We start from the raw sequence: 17140 nt of genomic DNA on the forward strand, positions 1-17140 counted from the left end.
TCAGGATACCTCGATCCAGAAGCCGAAGCAAGCGGAGATACCAAAGATACCACTGGTCCCAGAAGCGGTCCGTCATCCCACCCTGAACTCATCCTTCACAGTCAGTCTCCAGGGCACAGCCTCATCCCGCCACCACCACCAACCGACTCGAGGAGGCCAGATTCTCGGATGTTGGGCTCACACGCAGCCTGCTCTAAGCAAATGCCTGCCTACAAAGACAGCCACCAGTCCTCCCACACAGAGGCTGACTGTGCTGGGAGCCCGTTTCACAGCAACAAAGGAGCAAGTGCAGAACACGCCGTGTGCAGACTGAGCCTGCATGAACCCCAGGGGAGGCTGGAGATGCGGGGGAGGGAGTCAGGGAGGGCTCTTCACACTAGCAAGGTTTGAGGTAGCCTTGGGAATGAAAGTCCACGGAGAAGGCCACGGTTAAAATTTCATTCTAGTATCTCCTACCATACTGGCTTCCTGTGCCTCCCACACAGAGGCCAGTGGCTCTCCCAATAGGATGATGAATGAGAAGCCAGATGCTCAACCATCCTGGACTCTGGAACCAGTCCAAAAAGTCCAGGAGTCTGACTGCCTCATTGTGGGGACCTCAGGTCTCCCCATCCAAATATGCTAGACACTCACAACTAGAAAAGAGCTTGCAGGTCCTTTCTTCCTACTTCTCTCATGGATTCTATTAGAGACTGGGCACTAAGGTGCTATGTTCAAGTTCAAACCCTGGTTCCTACTTAACATTTCTTGGCCTTCTGCCTCAGCTTCCTCCCCTATGAACTAGAAAGGCCAGCATTTGCTTCACGGAGGAACTGTGAGGCTCAACACGAAGGAGGGAAGCTCCTGGTGTCACTGGTAAGCAAAGCAGGCAAAGGTTCTCATTGGCCTTCTCCCCTGCCCTTAGAGCCTTGCTCCCCTATCCTTCTGACCCTTCAATCCTGTATCTCTGATGCAGCACCTCCTGTCAGGGCCCTGTCTCTCCATGCTCCTTCTCAGGGCCATACCTCAATCTTCCAATGTCTGACTCAAATGCCACAGAACCCGGGCAGCCTTCCCCGATCTTCCCTCCTTTATGTGTTCCTCCTTTGTATACATTTCTTCTACCTTATCAGACTATAAACTACATGGAGTTCAGATCTGCTCCTTAAACATCTTTGGGTCATTCCTTCAAGGTACCTAATACAGTGCCTTATTTCAGAACCATTCAAGTGACTTTGACTTCAATCGTTAATTCAAGTGATGGTTGACTGACTGAATAGACAAGCAAGGGTTTCTAGGTAACCCATCCCACATGGATGGCAGGAGAAGCATTGACTGTGGCTTGACTACAGCCCGCCAGCCTCTGGACACTGTCTCCGGCGTGCAGCAGGTTCAAGAGTAGGGGCAGAGTGCTCTATTCTCCCCTCCCTTGGAGCCCCTTGGTCAGTGGGCTGGCCACTTACATGAGAAGGTTGTCCCTCTGGTGAAAGGGGATCCTGATCACAGAAATGAAAGAAAGCAGAGGGGACTCCAGGTCTAGGGCACCTCCATTCAACAGCCAAGTGCACATTCCTCACAGCTGTGGCCCAGCTTAGCTATGGCAGCTTCTGCTCCCCGCCTCCTGGTCTCTGTCAGGCAGCTGGAGTCAAGGGGGCTAAAATGAAATAGTTTGCATGTTTCTAAAGGACTCAGGCTAGGCAGGAGGCATGTCCAGGAGGGTAGGAACTAGCAGAGGGAGGGAGAAATTGGGTGGAGCCATAATCTCCACCCTTTGTCCGGCCCAGCATCCTTATTACCTCTTAAAGGGCTGCTATGGAACACAGCAGAGTCCTCACCACCCAAGAAGATACCTCTCAGGCTCTGTTAGTGCAATTTTGTTACTACCTTAAATGGACAAGAATCTTGCAAGAGTCGCTAAAAAAGAATGCAAAGCCCTCTCCTCTCTCTGGAGAGAAATGGCCCACGGTCCTCCCTCTTGTGAATAACAAGAATCTATTGCCCACTCGCATGCGGCCAGTGCTTCTTAGTTCTTTCACATCTGTCAGCCCTAACCACCCCACGAGCTCTGTGGGAGAGGACTCACTTCCTCTGTCTAAAGAAGACCAAAGTCATCTTCCAAGAAGTTGAACTATTTATATCAAATGGTACATAGGTATGAACTGGCTCCCCCTTGTCGAGATGTCTGGACCTTGACATTCCCTAGAGAATGTAGTGCCTTTCCTAGAGAGGTGGAAGCCTTCCCCATGGGGCTATGCTGACAGCTTAAGAAGCAGAACAGTACCAGCGTGCCACAGGCACAGGATGTATGATGACTGACAAACAGCCTTTGATATGTCACATTGGTCCTGGGCTTACAGTCAGCCAGAGAGTGCATCTCCAAGTAAGAATGCCAAAGTTATTTTTTGTCTCCTAATGCAACTTACACAAAACTTGAAATGTGAGACGCCTACCAAGCAGAAGACCTGGACAGAGAGGGGCTGTAAGAGGAACATCACCTGGGGAACAGACAGGCAGCCCTCATGCCCTTATAAGCACAAATATAAACTGCAGCTCTCTGCTTGTGCTGATGGCGGGCATGAAGAAGGAGGCCAACTCTAGCTTCTCCCTTACTTGGTGTCATTCGCCACAGAAAAGAAAACAACATGGGTGCATGCACCTCCCCCCACACAATGAACCCTGGGATACAGAATCACCCATTGGGTCAAACCCAGGAGGAAGCTGTTCAGCCTAGAATTTTACTCTTGGTTGCCTTCAGTCCTTTAAGCAGGGCACCTTGGTGCTCCCCAGCCCACCACTACTCATTTCTGCTATTCCCACAGAGCTGTCCTTTAAAACAGCCATACTAGAAGTTGAATAAAATGTTCCCAGAGACTGCTAGGCTTGTCATTCAGCTGTGGTGCAATTAGAAAGGACAGAATGTTGCCAGGACAAGACCTTATTAGGTAGGTTTTTGTTGTTGTTTTGTCTTAAACAATGACAGCACAGCGGCTCTTTCTTTCATCGTAGCCAAATCAAGGGTAGCCATTCCTGTCAGTGTGGCTCGTTCAGCCCCCTCCGCTGAAATCAGTGACTACATGTAGGCCAAGAGCACCCATCCACTGCAGAGGACTGCTGCCTGTCTGGATGTCTGCAGTTACTAAGCTGTTATAACTGCGATGTGTTCCCTTCTCTCCGGCGTTCCTTCTTCTCTTCTTGGCACTGTTCTCTCTCCATCTTTTCACCCATCCAAAAGGAAAACACTGTGTTCCCAATCAGATAAAGGCAGCATAAGTGGAGGGAACAGAAGGCAAGCAGCAGCGAGGGAGGAGAGAACCAATCAGGTCCCAGATATTTCCCACTCACCTCCCAGGACAACTGGGACCTCTGATCTCTCCGCGGCACTATCCACGCTCCTCAGATACGTGCAGCTAACTGGCAAGTGAAGGCCACACATGAGACGGCACAGCTGCTGCTATCTGTGGACCAGAATGAAGACTATTCAACAGACACAGTGTTCTCCTCCTACCCCTCTCCGGGAAGTAGGCTCAGCCAGGTTACCATTTTGCCCTGCAAGCTGCGCTTCAGCTCCAACGTGAACCAAACGCTCTGGCAGATACCATCCTCAGCACTTCTGTCCCCTCAGCAATTACTGCCCAAGTGTCAGAAGCAACATCTCAGAAACACCATCCAGGGACTGGCATGGACACTTGCCAGCCTCTCCTGTGAGAGCCGAGTGTCCTCAGGTGAACACGCTCCTTGGGTCCTCACATGAAGTCAATATCTGAAAGACGGTATCACCCAGACTGAAATTCAAGTCCACCGCTCCCAAGAGGCCTCTCCAGCTAACCTCACCCATTCTCACCTCAGAGTTCTCAAATTAATGGGCAGCAGATTCACCAGGGAGGGGTGGCAGTTCGTGCAGATGCCCGGCTCCCAGAGGCCTGCATCTTTAACCAGCTCCCCTGGGTGATTCTCTGATGGTGACCTGTCTGCTCTGTCACAGCTCTCCTCTCTTACCTTCAGCACTGACTCCATTTCCATATTTTGGTTGAACTCTACAATGTACCCTGCCTGCCCACACACCCTAGGAGTCCGGGAGAGGGGAACCCTGAGCTCTCTCTCCTGGAAGGCTCTCCTACAAGGTAAAGAGAGATCTAGCAGGGGACCACACAGGAAGAGCTAGACAAAACGGCCCTTAGACACACAATTGATCCTCAGCTCTCCTCGGGCTTCAGAAAACATTCCTTCTGCCACAGGTCCACTGCAGATCTGTACAATGGCTTTAAATGTCACCTCAAATATCTGCCAGGCAGCATGGGAGAAAGACAGGGGTTGATTAGCCTGCATCGACCCTGCTTTTATGTAGCTTTCCTGTTGCTTACCTCTGACCTCAGGGAGATCTTATCTCCATTCCCTAACCTAGAAAGATATCACAAAACCTCTTACGGCACTGGCTTAAAACCACACTGTCAAGTTGAATCGCCCCCCCCACACACACACACACCCTTCCCTGTCCTCCTCTGAGGATTCCTGCTTCCCCCAGCAAGCCACTAGAAGCCCCACACTGCACTGAACCTCCACTTTCAGGGCACCACCCCAACAGCCCAGCTAACCAACAGAACTGTTTCTCAGCCTTATAAAACTCTTCCATTCTGGATCCGGTTCCCTCTGAACTAGGTCCCATGTACAGAGGTATGATAAACTGGTCCCCTCTTCAGTGTTTGTAATAAGAGATCAATACTAGGCCCTTAAGAAACAGTTACACTTTGGGGAAGGGTGTAGAAGACAGGGCAGTAGAGGACAAGCGGAAGTCCAGACATCAGGGTCAACCTGCAATGAAGGATCAGGTCTCTTCACAGAGCTCTTTACCAAAGTCTCCCAACCCTCCAAACTCACATGACCACCTTGCCGACAGTCTTTCCCAAAGCACCTCAAATGTAAAAGGACGGCTAAGAAGCCAGGGAAAACAGTTTAAACCTCACAGGGCCATGTCTACCCAGAAGTCACTGTGAGCTGAGCTTCCCTCACAGCATGGATCCTCCACTTCAGTCCACTGAGAGCAGTCTCTTCACCCGCAGTGACTCTTGACTCAAACCAAGGGGCTGCTTGCCTCTCAGAGGATTTGCTTCCCCTTACTGCTTCTTTCTGACTCTCTGTGTCACATGCTCAGCATCAAAGAATCAGGAAGATGAGGTTATCAGTCACTGCCACAAAAACAAGCTCACATGGTCCCTGCAAGGGGCCTCTCCCTTCTCTCACCCCAGACCCTTCTCCATCTCCTCCAAATCTTTGTGAAGTCCTACCCTACCAATTCAGTCCAGCAAAAAGGAAACACCACACCACTAACACCAGGGTTGATAATGGTGAGCATAAAGCACAAAGGAATTAAAAAGGGCTCTCTACACCCCCAAGTTAATGCTAAATGTTGGGTAGCATAGATCTAAAACTAACAGTTAAAAAATCCTCTTGGGAATTTTCTCCTTTCAAAAAAATGTATAACAACTCATTATTAAACCTGATAAATCCCTAGTATTTATACATGCCCATCCAAGGTAATATGACAGCTACATACTAGTCAACTTGAATTAGCAATTCCTTGGATCTTATTTTCTTTATTTTCCTTGCTCTTTAAAATTTAACTTTATACGTGTGTGTGCATATGGGTGTGGGTGCATGTGTGTGTGTGTCTGTCTGTCTGTCTGAGAGGACAACTTGAAGGAATCAGTTCTATACTGTGATCAGTTTTTAGGAAGTCAGTCTTGGAGGTAAGCACCTATATCCACTGAGCCATCTCACCATCCTCTTAGTTCTTATTTCCAAATCAAGAGAATCAGACAGAGGTGTAACTCTCACTTATAAGTCCTTATTGAGGAAGCTGAAGCAGGAGGAACACAAGTTCAAGGCCAGCCTGGATTACAGAATGAGACTGTTTCAAAATAATAATAATAGTTTGCAGCAGATGAATTATGTTGACATTTCTTAAAAATAATTAGCCATGTAGTCAGCCCTTGCACCACAGAGGTCTTCGGTGTCCCTGGTGTCCCTGAAGGTCTATCAATCCTAGCCTCGTGTCATGCACAAATAAAGCCTAGTCAAACACCCTCAAGAAGGAAACCATTAATAGACTTTGGTATCCAAACATGAGATACACGCTTTTCTTTTTTCCTACTCTCTGGATGAGCACACAAGTCACATGGGAATCGAGGGTATCTTTCTACGCTTTTTGAACTTTTACCATTGAACTATATTGCCTAACTTTTTAAAAGACATTTAAAAATAACAGAGTTAAGAATAAATAAAACTGCTCTTGGAGTCTCCCACCATGGTATGAGAAGTGTAAGCCACACAGAGGGAACCATGCTACTTAGTAACTCCCCAGAGTCCTAACCATGCTACATAGTTATCCCTAGAGTCCTAGCTCCCATCTACAAACAACATTCTGTAGCCAGACTTTGGCTACTTTGTGGGTTCTTCTTTCTTCCACCCTTCTCTACCCCTTTTCTTCCACCCTTTCAACACCCTAACACTAGACAGAAGGGGGAAAGGACAGAAGGGAAAGGGGGCAAACAGTATTGTTAGACTACTTCCTGCTGATTAGGATCATGGAGTTCCCTGGGGCAAGTTTGGTCTCCACTGTCATGGTATTTAATTTCTTCTTCTTGTTTCTTCTTTGTACCAGACAACTTAACAAACCAAAACCAACCAACAACACACCCTGTCCCCCAGAATGTAGCATTTATACACCCTCTGAAGAGCCCCCAGAATTACAAACATCACACAATCACAGAAACTATCTGCAGCTGACAAAATCATGCCTCTCCTGGAGCACAAGGCAAATCACAGTCAGCTGCCGTGGACAATGTGAAGCAGCCCCGTATCCCACACCTGGGACTCAAAAGAAAGCACATCCCTGTTTCTGAGTTTGTTTCTTTCTTTCTTTCTTTCTTTCTTTCTTTCTTTCTTTCTTTCTTTCTTTCTTTCTTTCTTTCTTTCTTCCTTCCTTCCTTCCTTCCTTCCTTCCTTCCTTTCTTTCTTTCTTTCTTACTTACTTACTTTTTTTAAAGAAACCAGAATTCTCACTACATCATCCAGCATGCCTCTTTGGAGGATCCTGCCCTCCCATCTCCGCAGTAGAACCTAAGGAATCTATCTACATCAGAGCTGCCTGGTCAGCCATGATACTCACAAGGATAAAGTGTCTAAACCACGACAGTTGGGGGGATTTGTAATAGTGTCATGGATAAGTCAGACAGGGGGTGGTGAATTCATGAAGCACAGGCACAGTCACAGATGAGGGAAGATCATGAAAAGGCCTTGCAAAACACTGTGCCTCGTTTCGTTGAGGAGACAAAGAGCACGGCTAGTCTATTTATCTACCTGTCTACTGATCTGAGAATTAGAATCCTGAAGACAGGGTTGTCACAGAGGGGTGTCTAATTAACATGCTTGCTTGAATTTTAAAAAGAAGGCAGACGGTCTCTGACAGGAAGTGAATACATCTGATTTGGCTGCTTGCTTTCATGAGACTTGTGTTTTCCAATTCATGTAAATCTACAGCTCTGAGTTTTTGAAGAATATATATTTAAAGCCTATATACAATATTCAACGGGCTAGAAAATATATTACTTGCAACTTTTTAAACTTATGCTAAAATAAAAAGTTAAATGTGTGGAAGAGTGCACAGTTTTCAATATTCCTTGAGGATATACCAAAGCACAAAAATCCAAAGCCAACTCGACAGGGTCACACCACATGATGGGAGAGCATGAGGCTCTAGGGAAAGAATTAGGAAGGAGCCTTTCTGTGAGTTAGCATGCCAAGGACCTCAGGATGAATCGCTGAAGGATAGGAGCTGCAGCTCAGAGGTACGGAAGCTGCCTTACATGCGTGAGGCCTTAGATTTAATCTCCAGCACTCCCGTGTGTAAAACACTTAAGATACAAAATGTAGAACAGTATGCAGGAATACTTTAGCCAAGATTGTTGGGACCAGAAGTGTTCCTGGTTTTAGTTTTTTAGGTTTTATAGTATTTGCATGTAATTTACTAGGTGATCATCACTAATTTAAAACTTCAAAATATTCCAAAATCCAAAACATTAGGAGCATCATTTTTTGGTTTCAGGTTTTAGCTTGTTCAGCTTAGAGTTAATATTAAACGGCTTTTGAAAAGAAATTAGTGATCTCCTGTGTGATAAGAACTTCAAGCCTCTGAAGAAAAAAATCAAAGAAGATCTCAGAAGATGGAAAGATCTCCCATGCTCATGGATTGGCAGGATCAATATAGTAAAAATGACTATCTTGCCGAAAGCAATCTACAGATTCAATGCAATCCCCATCAAAATTCCAACTCAATTCTTCACCGAATTAAAAAGGCCAATTGCAAATTCATCTGGAATAACAAAAAACCTAGGGTAGCAAAAACTCTTCTCAAGGATAAAAGCAGCTCTGGTGGAATCACCATGCCTGACCTAAAGCTGTACTATAGGGCAATTGTGGTAAAAACTGCATGGTACTGGTACAGCGACAGACAACTAGACCAATGGAATAGAATTGAAGACCCAGAGATGAACCCACACACCTATGGTCTTTTGATCTTTGACAAGGGAGCTAAAACCATCCAGTGGAAAAAAGACAGCATTTTCAACAAATGGTGCTGGCACAACTGGTGGTTATCATGTAGAAGAATTCGAATTGATCCATTCTTATCCTTGTACTAAGCTCAAGTCTAAGTGGATCAAGGAACTCCACATAAAACCAGAGACACTGAAACTTATAGAGGAGAAAGTGGGGAAAAGCCTCGAAGATATGGGCACAGGGGGAAAATTCCTAACAGAACAGCAATGGCTTGTGCTGTAAGATCGAGAGTCTACAAATGGGACCTCATAAAATTGCAAAGCTTCTGTAAGGCAAAAGACACTATCAATAAGACCAAAAGGCCACCAATAGATTGGGAAAGGATCTTTACCAATCCTAAATCAGATAGGGGACTAATATCCAATATATATATATAAAGAACTCAAGAAGCTGGACTCCAGAAAATCAAATAACCCTATTAAAAAATGGGGTATAGAGCTAAACCAAAAATTCTTACCTGAGGAATACCGAATGGCTGAGAAGCACCTGAAAAAAATGTTCAACATCCTTAATCATCAGGGAAATGCAAATCAAAACAACCCTGAGATTCCACCTCACACCAGTCAAAATGGCTAAGATCAAAAATTCAGGTGACAGCAGATGCTGGCGAGGATGTGGAGAAAGAGGAACACTCCTCCATTGCTGGTGGAATTGCAAGCTGGTACAACCGTTCTGGAAATCAGTCTGTTGGTTCCTCAGAAAATTGGACATAATACTACCGGAAGATCCAGCAATACCTCTCCTGGGCATATACCCAGAAGATGTTCCAACTGGTAATAAGGACACATGCTCCACTATGTTCATAGCAGCCTTATTTATAATAGCCAGAAGCTGGAAAGAACCCAGATGTCCCTCAACAGAAGAATGGATACAGAAAATGTGGTACATTTACACAATGGAGTACTACTCAGCTATTAAAAACAATGAATTTATGAAATTCTTAGGCAAATGGATGGACCTGGAGGTTATCATCCTGAGTGAAGTAACCCAATCACAAAAGAAAACACATTATATGCACTCACTGTTAAGTGGATATTAGCTCAGAAATTTAGAATACCCAAGATACAATTTGCAAAACACATGAAACTCGAGAAGAAGGAAGACCAAAGTGTGGATACTTTGTTCCTTCTTAGAATGGGGAACAAAATACTCATGGAAGGAGTTACAGAGACAAAGTTCAGAGCTGAGATGGAAGGAAGGACCATCCAGAGACTGCCTTACCCGGGGATCCATCCCATATACAACCACCAAACCCAGACACTATTGCATATGCTAGAAAGATTTTGCTTACAGGACCCTGATATAGCTATCTCTTGTGAGGCTATGCCAGTGCCTGGCAAATACAGAAATGGATGCTCATAGTCATCTATTGGATGGAACACAGGGCCCCTATTGAAGGAGCAAGAGAAAGTACCCAAGGAGCTAAAGGGGTCTGCAACCCTATAGGTAGAACAACAATATGAACTAACCAGTAACCCCCAGAGTTGTGTCTCTAGTTGCATATGTGGCAGAGGGTGGCCTAGTCGGACATCAATGGGAGGAGAGGCCCTTGGTCTTGCAAAGATCATATGCCCCAGTACAGAGGAATGCCAGGGCCAGGAAGCAGGAGTGGGTGGATTGGGGAGCAGGGCAGAGGGAGGGTATAGGGGGCTTTGGGGGATAGCATTTGAAATGTAAATGAAGAAAATATCTAATAAAAAAAGAAATTAGTGATCTCTAGATTTAGATTGTTTATATTCACAAAACAAAACACTGGGAGTATTCACAAGGACCTACTGCTAATGGTTACCTTGGAAAAGTGCCTTGGCAGATAGAAAGAGGGTTATATAAAAATACTTAAAATATATTGAATTTTTAACAATGTAAATGTGTTGTATTTGCATACATTTTAAGTTCTCAAAGACAAAAGTGAAGGTAAACTTTTAAAACCATGAGCAATGCCAAAATAGCATCCAAGAGACAAATGTTTGCCACATTTGCATCAATACATAATTCAAAGGACAAATATTCTTAACTTATAAGAAACTGCTAAAAACATTAGAAAAAAATAGTAAGTATAAAATATAAAGTATAAAAATAAGTAAATATATAAACAGATAATTCACAAACATGGAAATGGAAATGTCTGAGGAAAACTGTAACTAGGAAAACACAACATAAAAATAATAACCAGGCCACATTTTACCCATCAGCTTGGCAAAACAAGCAAAAAGCCACAGTCATGCTGGAGAGTAAATTGATATAAGATTTTTAGACATCACCTTGGCAGAACTTATTAACATTTCTAGCATGCATAGCTCTCAGCCCAGTAATTCTACCTCTAAGACCCTCACCTACTACAAGATCAGTACCCATACACACCGCAATATATTCAATCAGTAAACCAAAAAAAGGCAAAAAGAGGAAGAGTAATCCAAATGACTAACAATAAATTATTAGTTAAGATAAACTATGATAATTATATTTAGAAATGTTTAACAAGGACAAGCAGTTTGATATGTTGCAACATGAAAGGATGTCTATGCTCCATTCTGTGTGGAAAAATGTGGTTTGCAAAATAAATGGCGATATCTGTATTATTCTACTTTGTGAACACACACACACACACACACACACACACACACACACACGAGTATATATTTCAGTGTGTGTCAAGAGAGCTCTGATAGAAAATTCACCAAACTGGTAGGAGAAGCTATCCCTAAGGAGTAGGGGATTCACTCAGAGATCTTTCTATGCTTTCATGGTGTAACTTTGTAGCATAGCCATTTGTTCCTCTGGTAATTTTCACAGCATTTCAGGCTGACAAAAATAGAAATCCAGATCTTTTTTCCCTCGGGGCCAGGCAACCGTTTCCTTCTCCACTTCCCACTCACAGGATACAGAATGTGAGATGGTTTCAGACAGCTCCCAACTTGGAATCACCACCAGGCTTATCCACCTCAGTGGCTGTTAGATGAAGTCGCACTGGTATGTCAGACATTTGCCTTTCACCCTCTGCTCTGCTCCACAGCCTTGGCTTGCCACAAGAATCCAGATGAGCACTCTGTGAACTTAAAGAGTTTCAGCAGGAGCCACAGCTCCTCTCAGGCTATTCATTTATCTGCCGCTTACAAATCTTAGGAGAGTTTGGTCAGTGAGAGCAATGTTTCTTCTCAGGTCCCAGTCCTACCCAAGAAGTGACTAGAGCAAAGTTTCTTAACCTCCTTAATGCTGCAATCCTTTAATACAATTCCTCGTGTTGTGGTGACTGCCCCAACCAAATTATTTCATTGCTACTTTATAACTGTAATTTTGCTACTGTTACAAACTGTAATGTAAATATCTGATATGTAGGATATCTGATATGTGACCCCTGTGAAAGGATAAGGGGTCAAGACACACAGGTTGGAAACCACTGCTATACAGGATTAGAATAATTCTGAGGCCACAGGGATGGCAATGAGGACAGAGCAGTGTGGTCCCTTTGTGGCATCTGTCAGAAATAAGGTGCTGAGCGTCATACCGTGCGCTCTCTAGTGGAGCATCCCTGCCTTGTGCTACAGGCTTTGACTAACCCACATCCCTATTCACTTGGAATATTCGGAGTGTGGGAAGCTGCAAGAAGTGGCAGGCGGCACAGACTAGCGGAAGATGATCACTGATCATGACTGCGTCTCCCATAATGCATCTCTCAGCAGACACCTCGAAGGCAGGGAGTCCAGGGGAAGAGAAGGGGCTCTCAGGGTAGATGTGGCTCCAAACAGATGCAGATGGATAACTCACAAACATTGGGGTACAACGCTGGCCTGAGGTAAGCCCTGAACCTGAGTTCCATCTGTCATATTTTACTGCTTTTTATCTCAGACTCAACAACTATACCCACGTAAGAACATGCCTCTCACAATCTTGGAATTTCCAAGGACCCCGTTGAGAAGCCACTCATCTTCCCTATCTTTATAACCAAAAACAGAAAGAAAGAAAAAAAAAAAAACTCAAAGCCAAAAATCCCCAGACCTTCATGTGTCGTAACTAAAAACACTCAGTAAACAAAGCCAGTCCTTGGGCTCCCTTGGGGAGTAATTGTCTAAGAATGCTTCTTTACTTTCAGCTGGTGAAAGAAAAAGGCACAGACGTGCTAAGACTGTGCAGAGCGCATCTTGAAAACATTAATTTTTCCGAACACCAATGTGTGGCTCACGTGCCTCATCAGAGCAGGCAGTGACGGGCAGTGAGAAGAACCCTAAAGACACTGGTTTTGCTGCTGGGACACACAACTACTGAGGAAGTGGTTACTGTAAGCCCTGGGTACAGGATAGAAATTTATAAGGCATGGGGGCAAGATCTGGCACCATGCCTTGGCTCTGAAGCTTGGGGTTGGACCATCAGTTCTGAGGAAGGTAGAGAAAAGGCGGAATCCATCCTTCCTTCCATCTCTATTCCTGGCCAATTGCTTAGGACAAAGTTGTCAATCACCTCATCTACTCTCCTCCAGCCAGTCTTTAAGATGTGCAGCCCCAGCAATCATTGCAAGTGGCTACATCTAGGAGAGGTTGCCCCTCTCCTGAGTTGTGGCCCCTAAAACATTTCCCCTTCTTCTCCCCACTCAGAGATAGGAGCCATTCTTGTAGCTCCAGGTCTGTTCACAAGAAACAAGACAAAGCCAAGCCATCCACTGAGGCAAGGAAAGAAAGACTCAATAATTAGAACATGTCAGAGGCTCTGTCAGTGTCAACTAGACATCCTCTAAGCTGACTGCTACCACCAAAACCTAGGCATATCTAATTGCATGCCAAGATCCTATGGGGGAGTACAGAGAGGGGTGGGGAGACAGAGAGAAACACGAGAGGAGAGAGAGAGAGAGAGAGAGAGAGAGAGAGAGAGAGAGAGAGAGAGAGAGAGAAGGAGGAGACAGAGAGACATACAGACAGAGTCAGAGAGACTGACTGATTTATGCATTATCACTACCTAGACTCTGGAGGCAACCACCCTCCTATGTCAAAGCTACCTCCCATAGTCATGTGATATCCATCAAATCACTCCACGTTTCTGTGCCTCCAATTTTTGTGCAAAATGAGGATGTTAGTAACACCTAACTAAGTTAATAAATATAATAATACACCCCACCCAGCAGGTACTACACATGAGTATAAGACAGTGATGATCACCATGGTGTTGCCAGCCTATACTTTCCACACTAAGCTGTCTCTTCCCTTTAGACCATCACATATGCTCTTCACAGGCTTTGGAAGGCTGCTCCCACTCTGCCTTCATCTAATTCTCTAGACCCACAGGAAACCTTCTCCGGGCAACTTAGTTGGGCCACACACTGGCCGTCCACAGGACCCTATGACATTTAAGCTCTCTCTGTGTCCTTCTGTCCAACCGACTCCTGTTCATTGTCCTATGTCAAATTTCTGGCTGAGAAAAATCTTTGAAAGGATAAATAGAGAGTGAATGAAGAGCAGCTCTCCCTTGTTCAGCAAGCACTTACTATGTAGCCACTTACCCTGAATCACATCCTGAACCATGACTGAGAATACAAGAAGGAACAGAATACCCTGGCTGCTAATCACAAGCTCTCAGCTGCATCAACAGTTTGCCTTGCAGCAGCAACTCAAGGTGAAAGGGGGTTGACCGGGATGGAACAGCTAGACAATCCTGCTTTACTCAGCATGCCTTGGAACATCCTTGGGGCACCAAGGCTGGGGATATGGGAAGAGACAGGAAGTATCTAGCTTTGGAACCTAATTTTCAGTATCAACCTTGAGCTGACAATGTTGCTTCTTATCTTCTTTCCCAGGCCTCCATCTGTTCTGTCCCACCCCCCCATACAGATGGGGTCCTACTCCTATTACATAAAGCAGTTCCTGGACTACTCAAAGTGCCCCTGTGCAGGGACTTCAGGGAGACCCTGAAGTAGTGCAAATACAGCCACAGTCTAAGGCCCTGGCCTTGTTGAGTCCTGGGCAGTGACTACGCACTTAGTCTAACCCCTTAACAACAGCCAGACTAAGAGGAGAATGGACCTGGGCAATTACTCATCCCATAGATAAACATAAGATATAAATATGCAATTAAAGAGTTTATTTTAGGGGGGAAAGAATAAAAGAAGGAGTGGAATGGCCCAGACCAAAGCAAGAGGTCAAGCAGATACAATCTTTCAGAGAGAGAGGAATGCAGGTTTGTCTAGGGTGGGTTTGTTTAACTTGAACTAAGCAGTTGAAACCTTGACTCTGTTCGCCATCCCTACGTTTGAGGGGGGAGGGGGAAAGGAGGAGAGGGTTAGAAAGGGTGGCCTTTTCCTTATAAGGTGATTTATCAAGTACGGGCCCAGCTTATCCAAGAGAAACTCTGGCTAGTTCTGCAGATTGTCAGACTGTGAACAACGCAGAAACTGAATCTCTTCCATCCCACCCACTATTGCCTGCCATCATACCAAGGGCTTCCCATAATGCACTGCTCAGGAAGGACACTGCAGAGTGCAAAGGGACAACAGTTCACATCTGTGTCACTTCTTCCATTTTGCAAGCCTTACCTGTTTTTAGGTTTAGGTTTGTTTACTAGTTGTTTGGCTTTGCTTTCTTTTTATTTATTTTGTTTAAATTAAGTAAAAAGAAATAGCAAGAAATTTTGTCTGTTTGGGTTTTGCTCCGTTTTTAAATCTTGTTTCTTTTGTTTTTCTCCTTTGAAACAGAACAGACACCACTCCACTCCAAATAAGACCACTTGTGGAATCCTAAATAGCTGGATACCTGGCCAAGACGCCACCAAACACTTCCTAAGCCCAGTTAAGGAAAAAGGCAACTTAACTTCCAGTAACAGAAAAACTGAAGTAACTTTTTCCTTCAATAGATACTCAAAGTTATGTTTTCCATCTTAGTTGTCCTAAAAGTAAAGGAACACTCTATCTTTTCTTCAGTGGAAGTCCAGGTGTGGCAACTTCCAGAAGGGTAGAGGTACACAACCTAGGGAGCATGGGAACTATGGGGCACATCACCCTGCTGGACTCAGGTTCTACCATCAGATGAGTTTGAAGACAGTCCGGAACATTGTAACAAGTTCCGACAATGGACAAAAGTGATCTGGGTACTGCCCATCATCCCCTCTCCTCTGCTAGGTAATGCAGAGTAACCCAGCAAGGCCTGTGGCTGAGTGAACACCCTATTTCCTCTTTCAGATGGTGGGAGCATTTGAGGATGACTATATGTCATTGCACAAACATATGAATGCCAGCCTGTGTGTCTGTGTGAATAGTCTAATATACCTGGGTGTAGTATCAGCATTTGGACATTGGAAACAAGAACTTTGAGTGTATCAGGAAGCCAGCCATATCTCAGCCACCAGCTTCCTTTGGAGACAGTAGACAAGAAGTACATGGGTGAGAAGAATAGTCAAAAATAGACAGCTATTTCCTTCTGGTATCTTTGGGACTGAGTGTATTCTTATACGGAAGTACATGGAAGTATATAAACACACTGCTCATTGAATAGTTACCCAGGATCTACTTTGAATGACACTCACCCTAAGGCAATGTGTGCTGTTCTGACTTCACTCCATGACGACAGTGGACAGGAGAATACTGCAGAACATGTATCTGGATCTCTGCTAAGCCCATGGCAAATGTCCTCCAAAATATTCTTGTAGATAATTGAGTATGGGTACAGTTGTGAGGAGTCGCTGCAAATGATTGCAAAAGACCCAAGGGCTTTTATTACGAGAAACACTTTGTGTGGAACAGGGCTCTCTGGTGGTGGCCACAGATACCACAGCACTGCCCCCTCAAGTGTTTCTTTAGCTTCTTTAAAAATGTTATTTCCTCAGATAAAGATTATGCCTATAATATGGACAGATAATACAAACCTGGTATAGTGGACTCAATACTATAACAAATGACCGGGCAAAGATATAAGACTCTCGGCAAATCTGAACACCTGAACAAAATCAACAGGGGCAAACTCTGTGTCTGGCGATCTACCCTTTAAAGCGACGCACACATCACTCTGAAAGCCATTCTCACCTTCTGCATCTACCTTAGTGAAACACTGTACACAAGACGCACGCACGCTGGCTGACAAACATTCTCAGGAGCAGGATGGCTTCGAGGATGCAATGTTAGACTTGCCGAAGCAATTGTGGAATATTTACACCAAGAAAACTATAACCGCACAGAATATTTTCAGAGCATGTTTCAGGAAGAAAAGTTGATATATAAAGCATGATATGGTAACCTCAGACTGGTAGGCATAAGCCATATACAAATACACAGTGACGCCCACAGGGTTTCCCCATCACCGGAAGCCTATTCCCAGACAGAGCCTCGGTGGCCATTCGCTGCGAGAGAACTATGGCATTGCTAGTAATATCTAAAATTCAGAATGTAGTCATTTTGGTAATTGTATAATTACAATTTTTCCAAGTCTTGCTTTTATCCAAAGGGGGAAAGTTAAAAATATAGGAGATTATACAAATTCATTGGCTTTCCATTATTCAAAAGTTTAGCACTATGGAAATCTAGCAAAAGTGCTACCTCATGGTACAGAGAGTGTCCCAGAAGTCTGGACAGACC

General features: G+C 44.7%; 1 protein-coding gene across 35 annotated transcripts in view; it reads right to left on the reverse strand.

The window, feature by feature from the left end:
- Positions 1–17140, reverse strand: part of Kalrn (kalirin, RhoGEF kinase) — a 604205-nt gene that overhangs the window by 544832 nt on the left and 42233 nt on the right. For 29 of the 35 annotated variants that reach the window (XR_001781845.2, XR_001781844.2, XR_003951799.1 and 26 more), the window contains exon 1: positions 3322–17140. This exon is cut by the window's right edge and continues 11146 nt beyond it. The exons of 1 other annotated variant lie outside the window; for it this stretch is intronic. Coding sequence is in view for 31 of the 34 variants with exons in the window: in XM_006522386.4 (XP_006522449.1) it covers positions 3322–3412 (91 nt within the window). In the remaining 3 variants the exon portion in view is untranslated. 5 more of the 35 variants (NM_177357.3, NM_001164268.1, XM_006522363.4 and 2 more) reach the window with 4 other exon arrangements.

Source organism: Mus musculus, chromosome 16 (genome assembly GCF_000001635.26).
Source record: "Mus musculus strain C57BL/6J chromosome 16, GRCm38.p6 C57BL/6J".
Taxonomy (NCBI): Eukaryota; Metazoa; Chordata; class Mammalia; order Rodentia; family Muridae; genus Mus; species Mus musculus.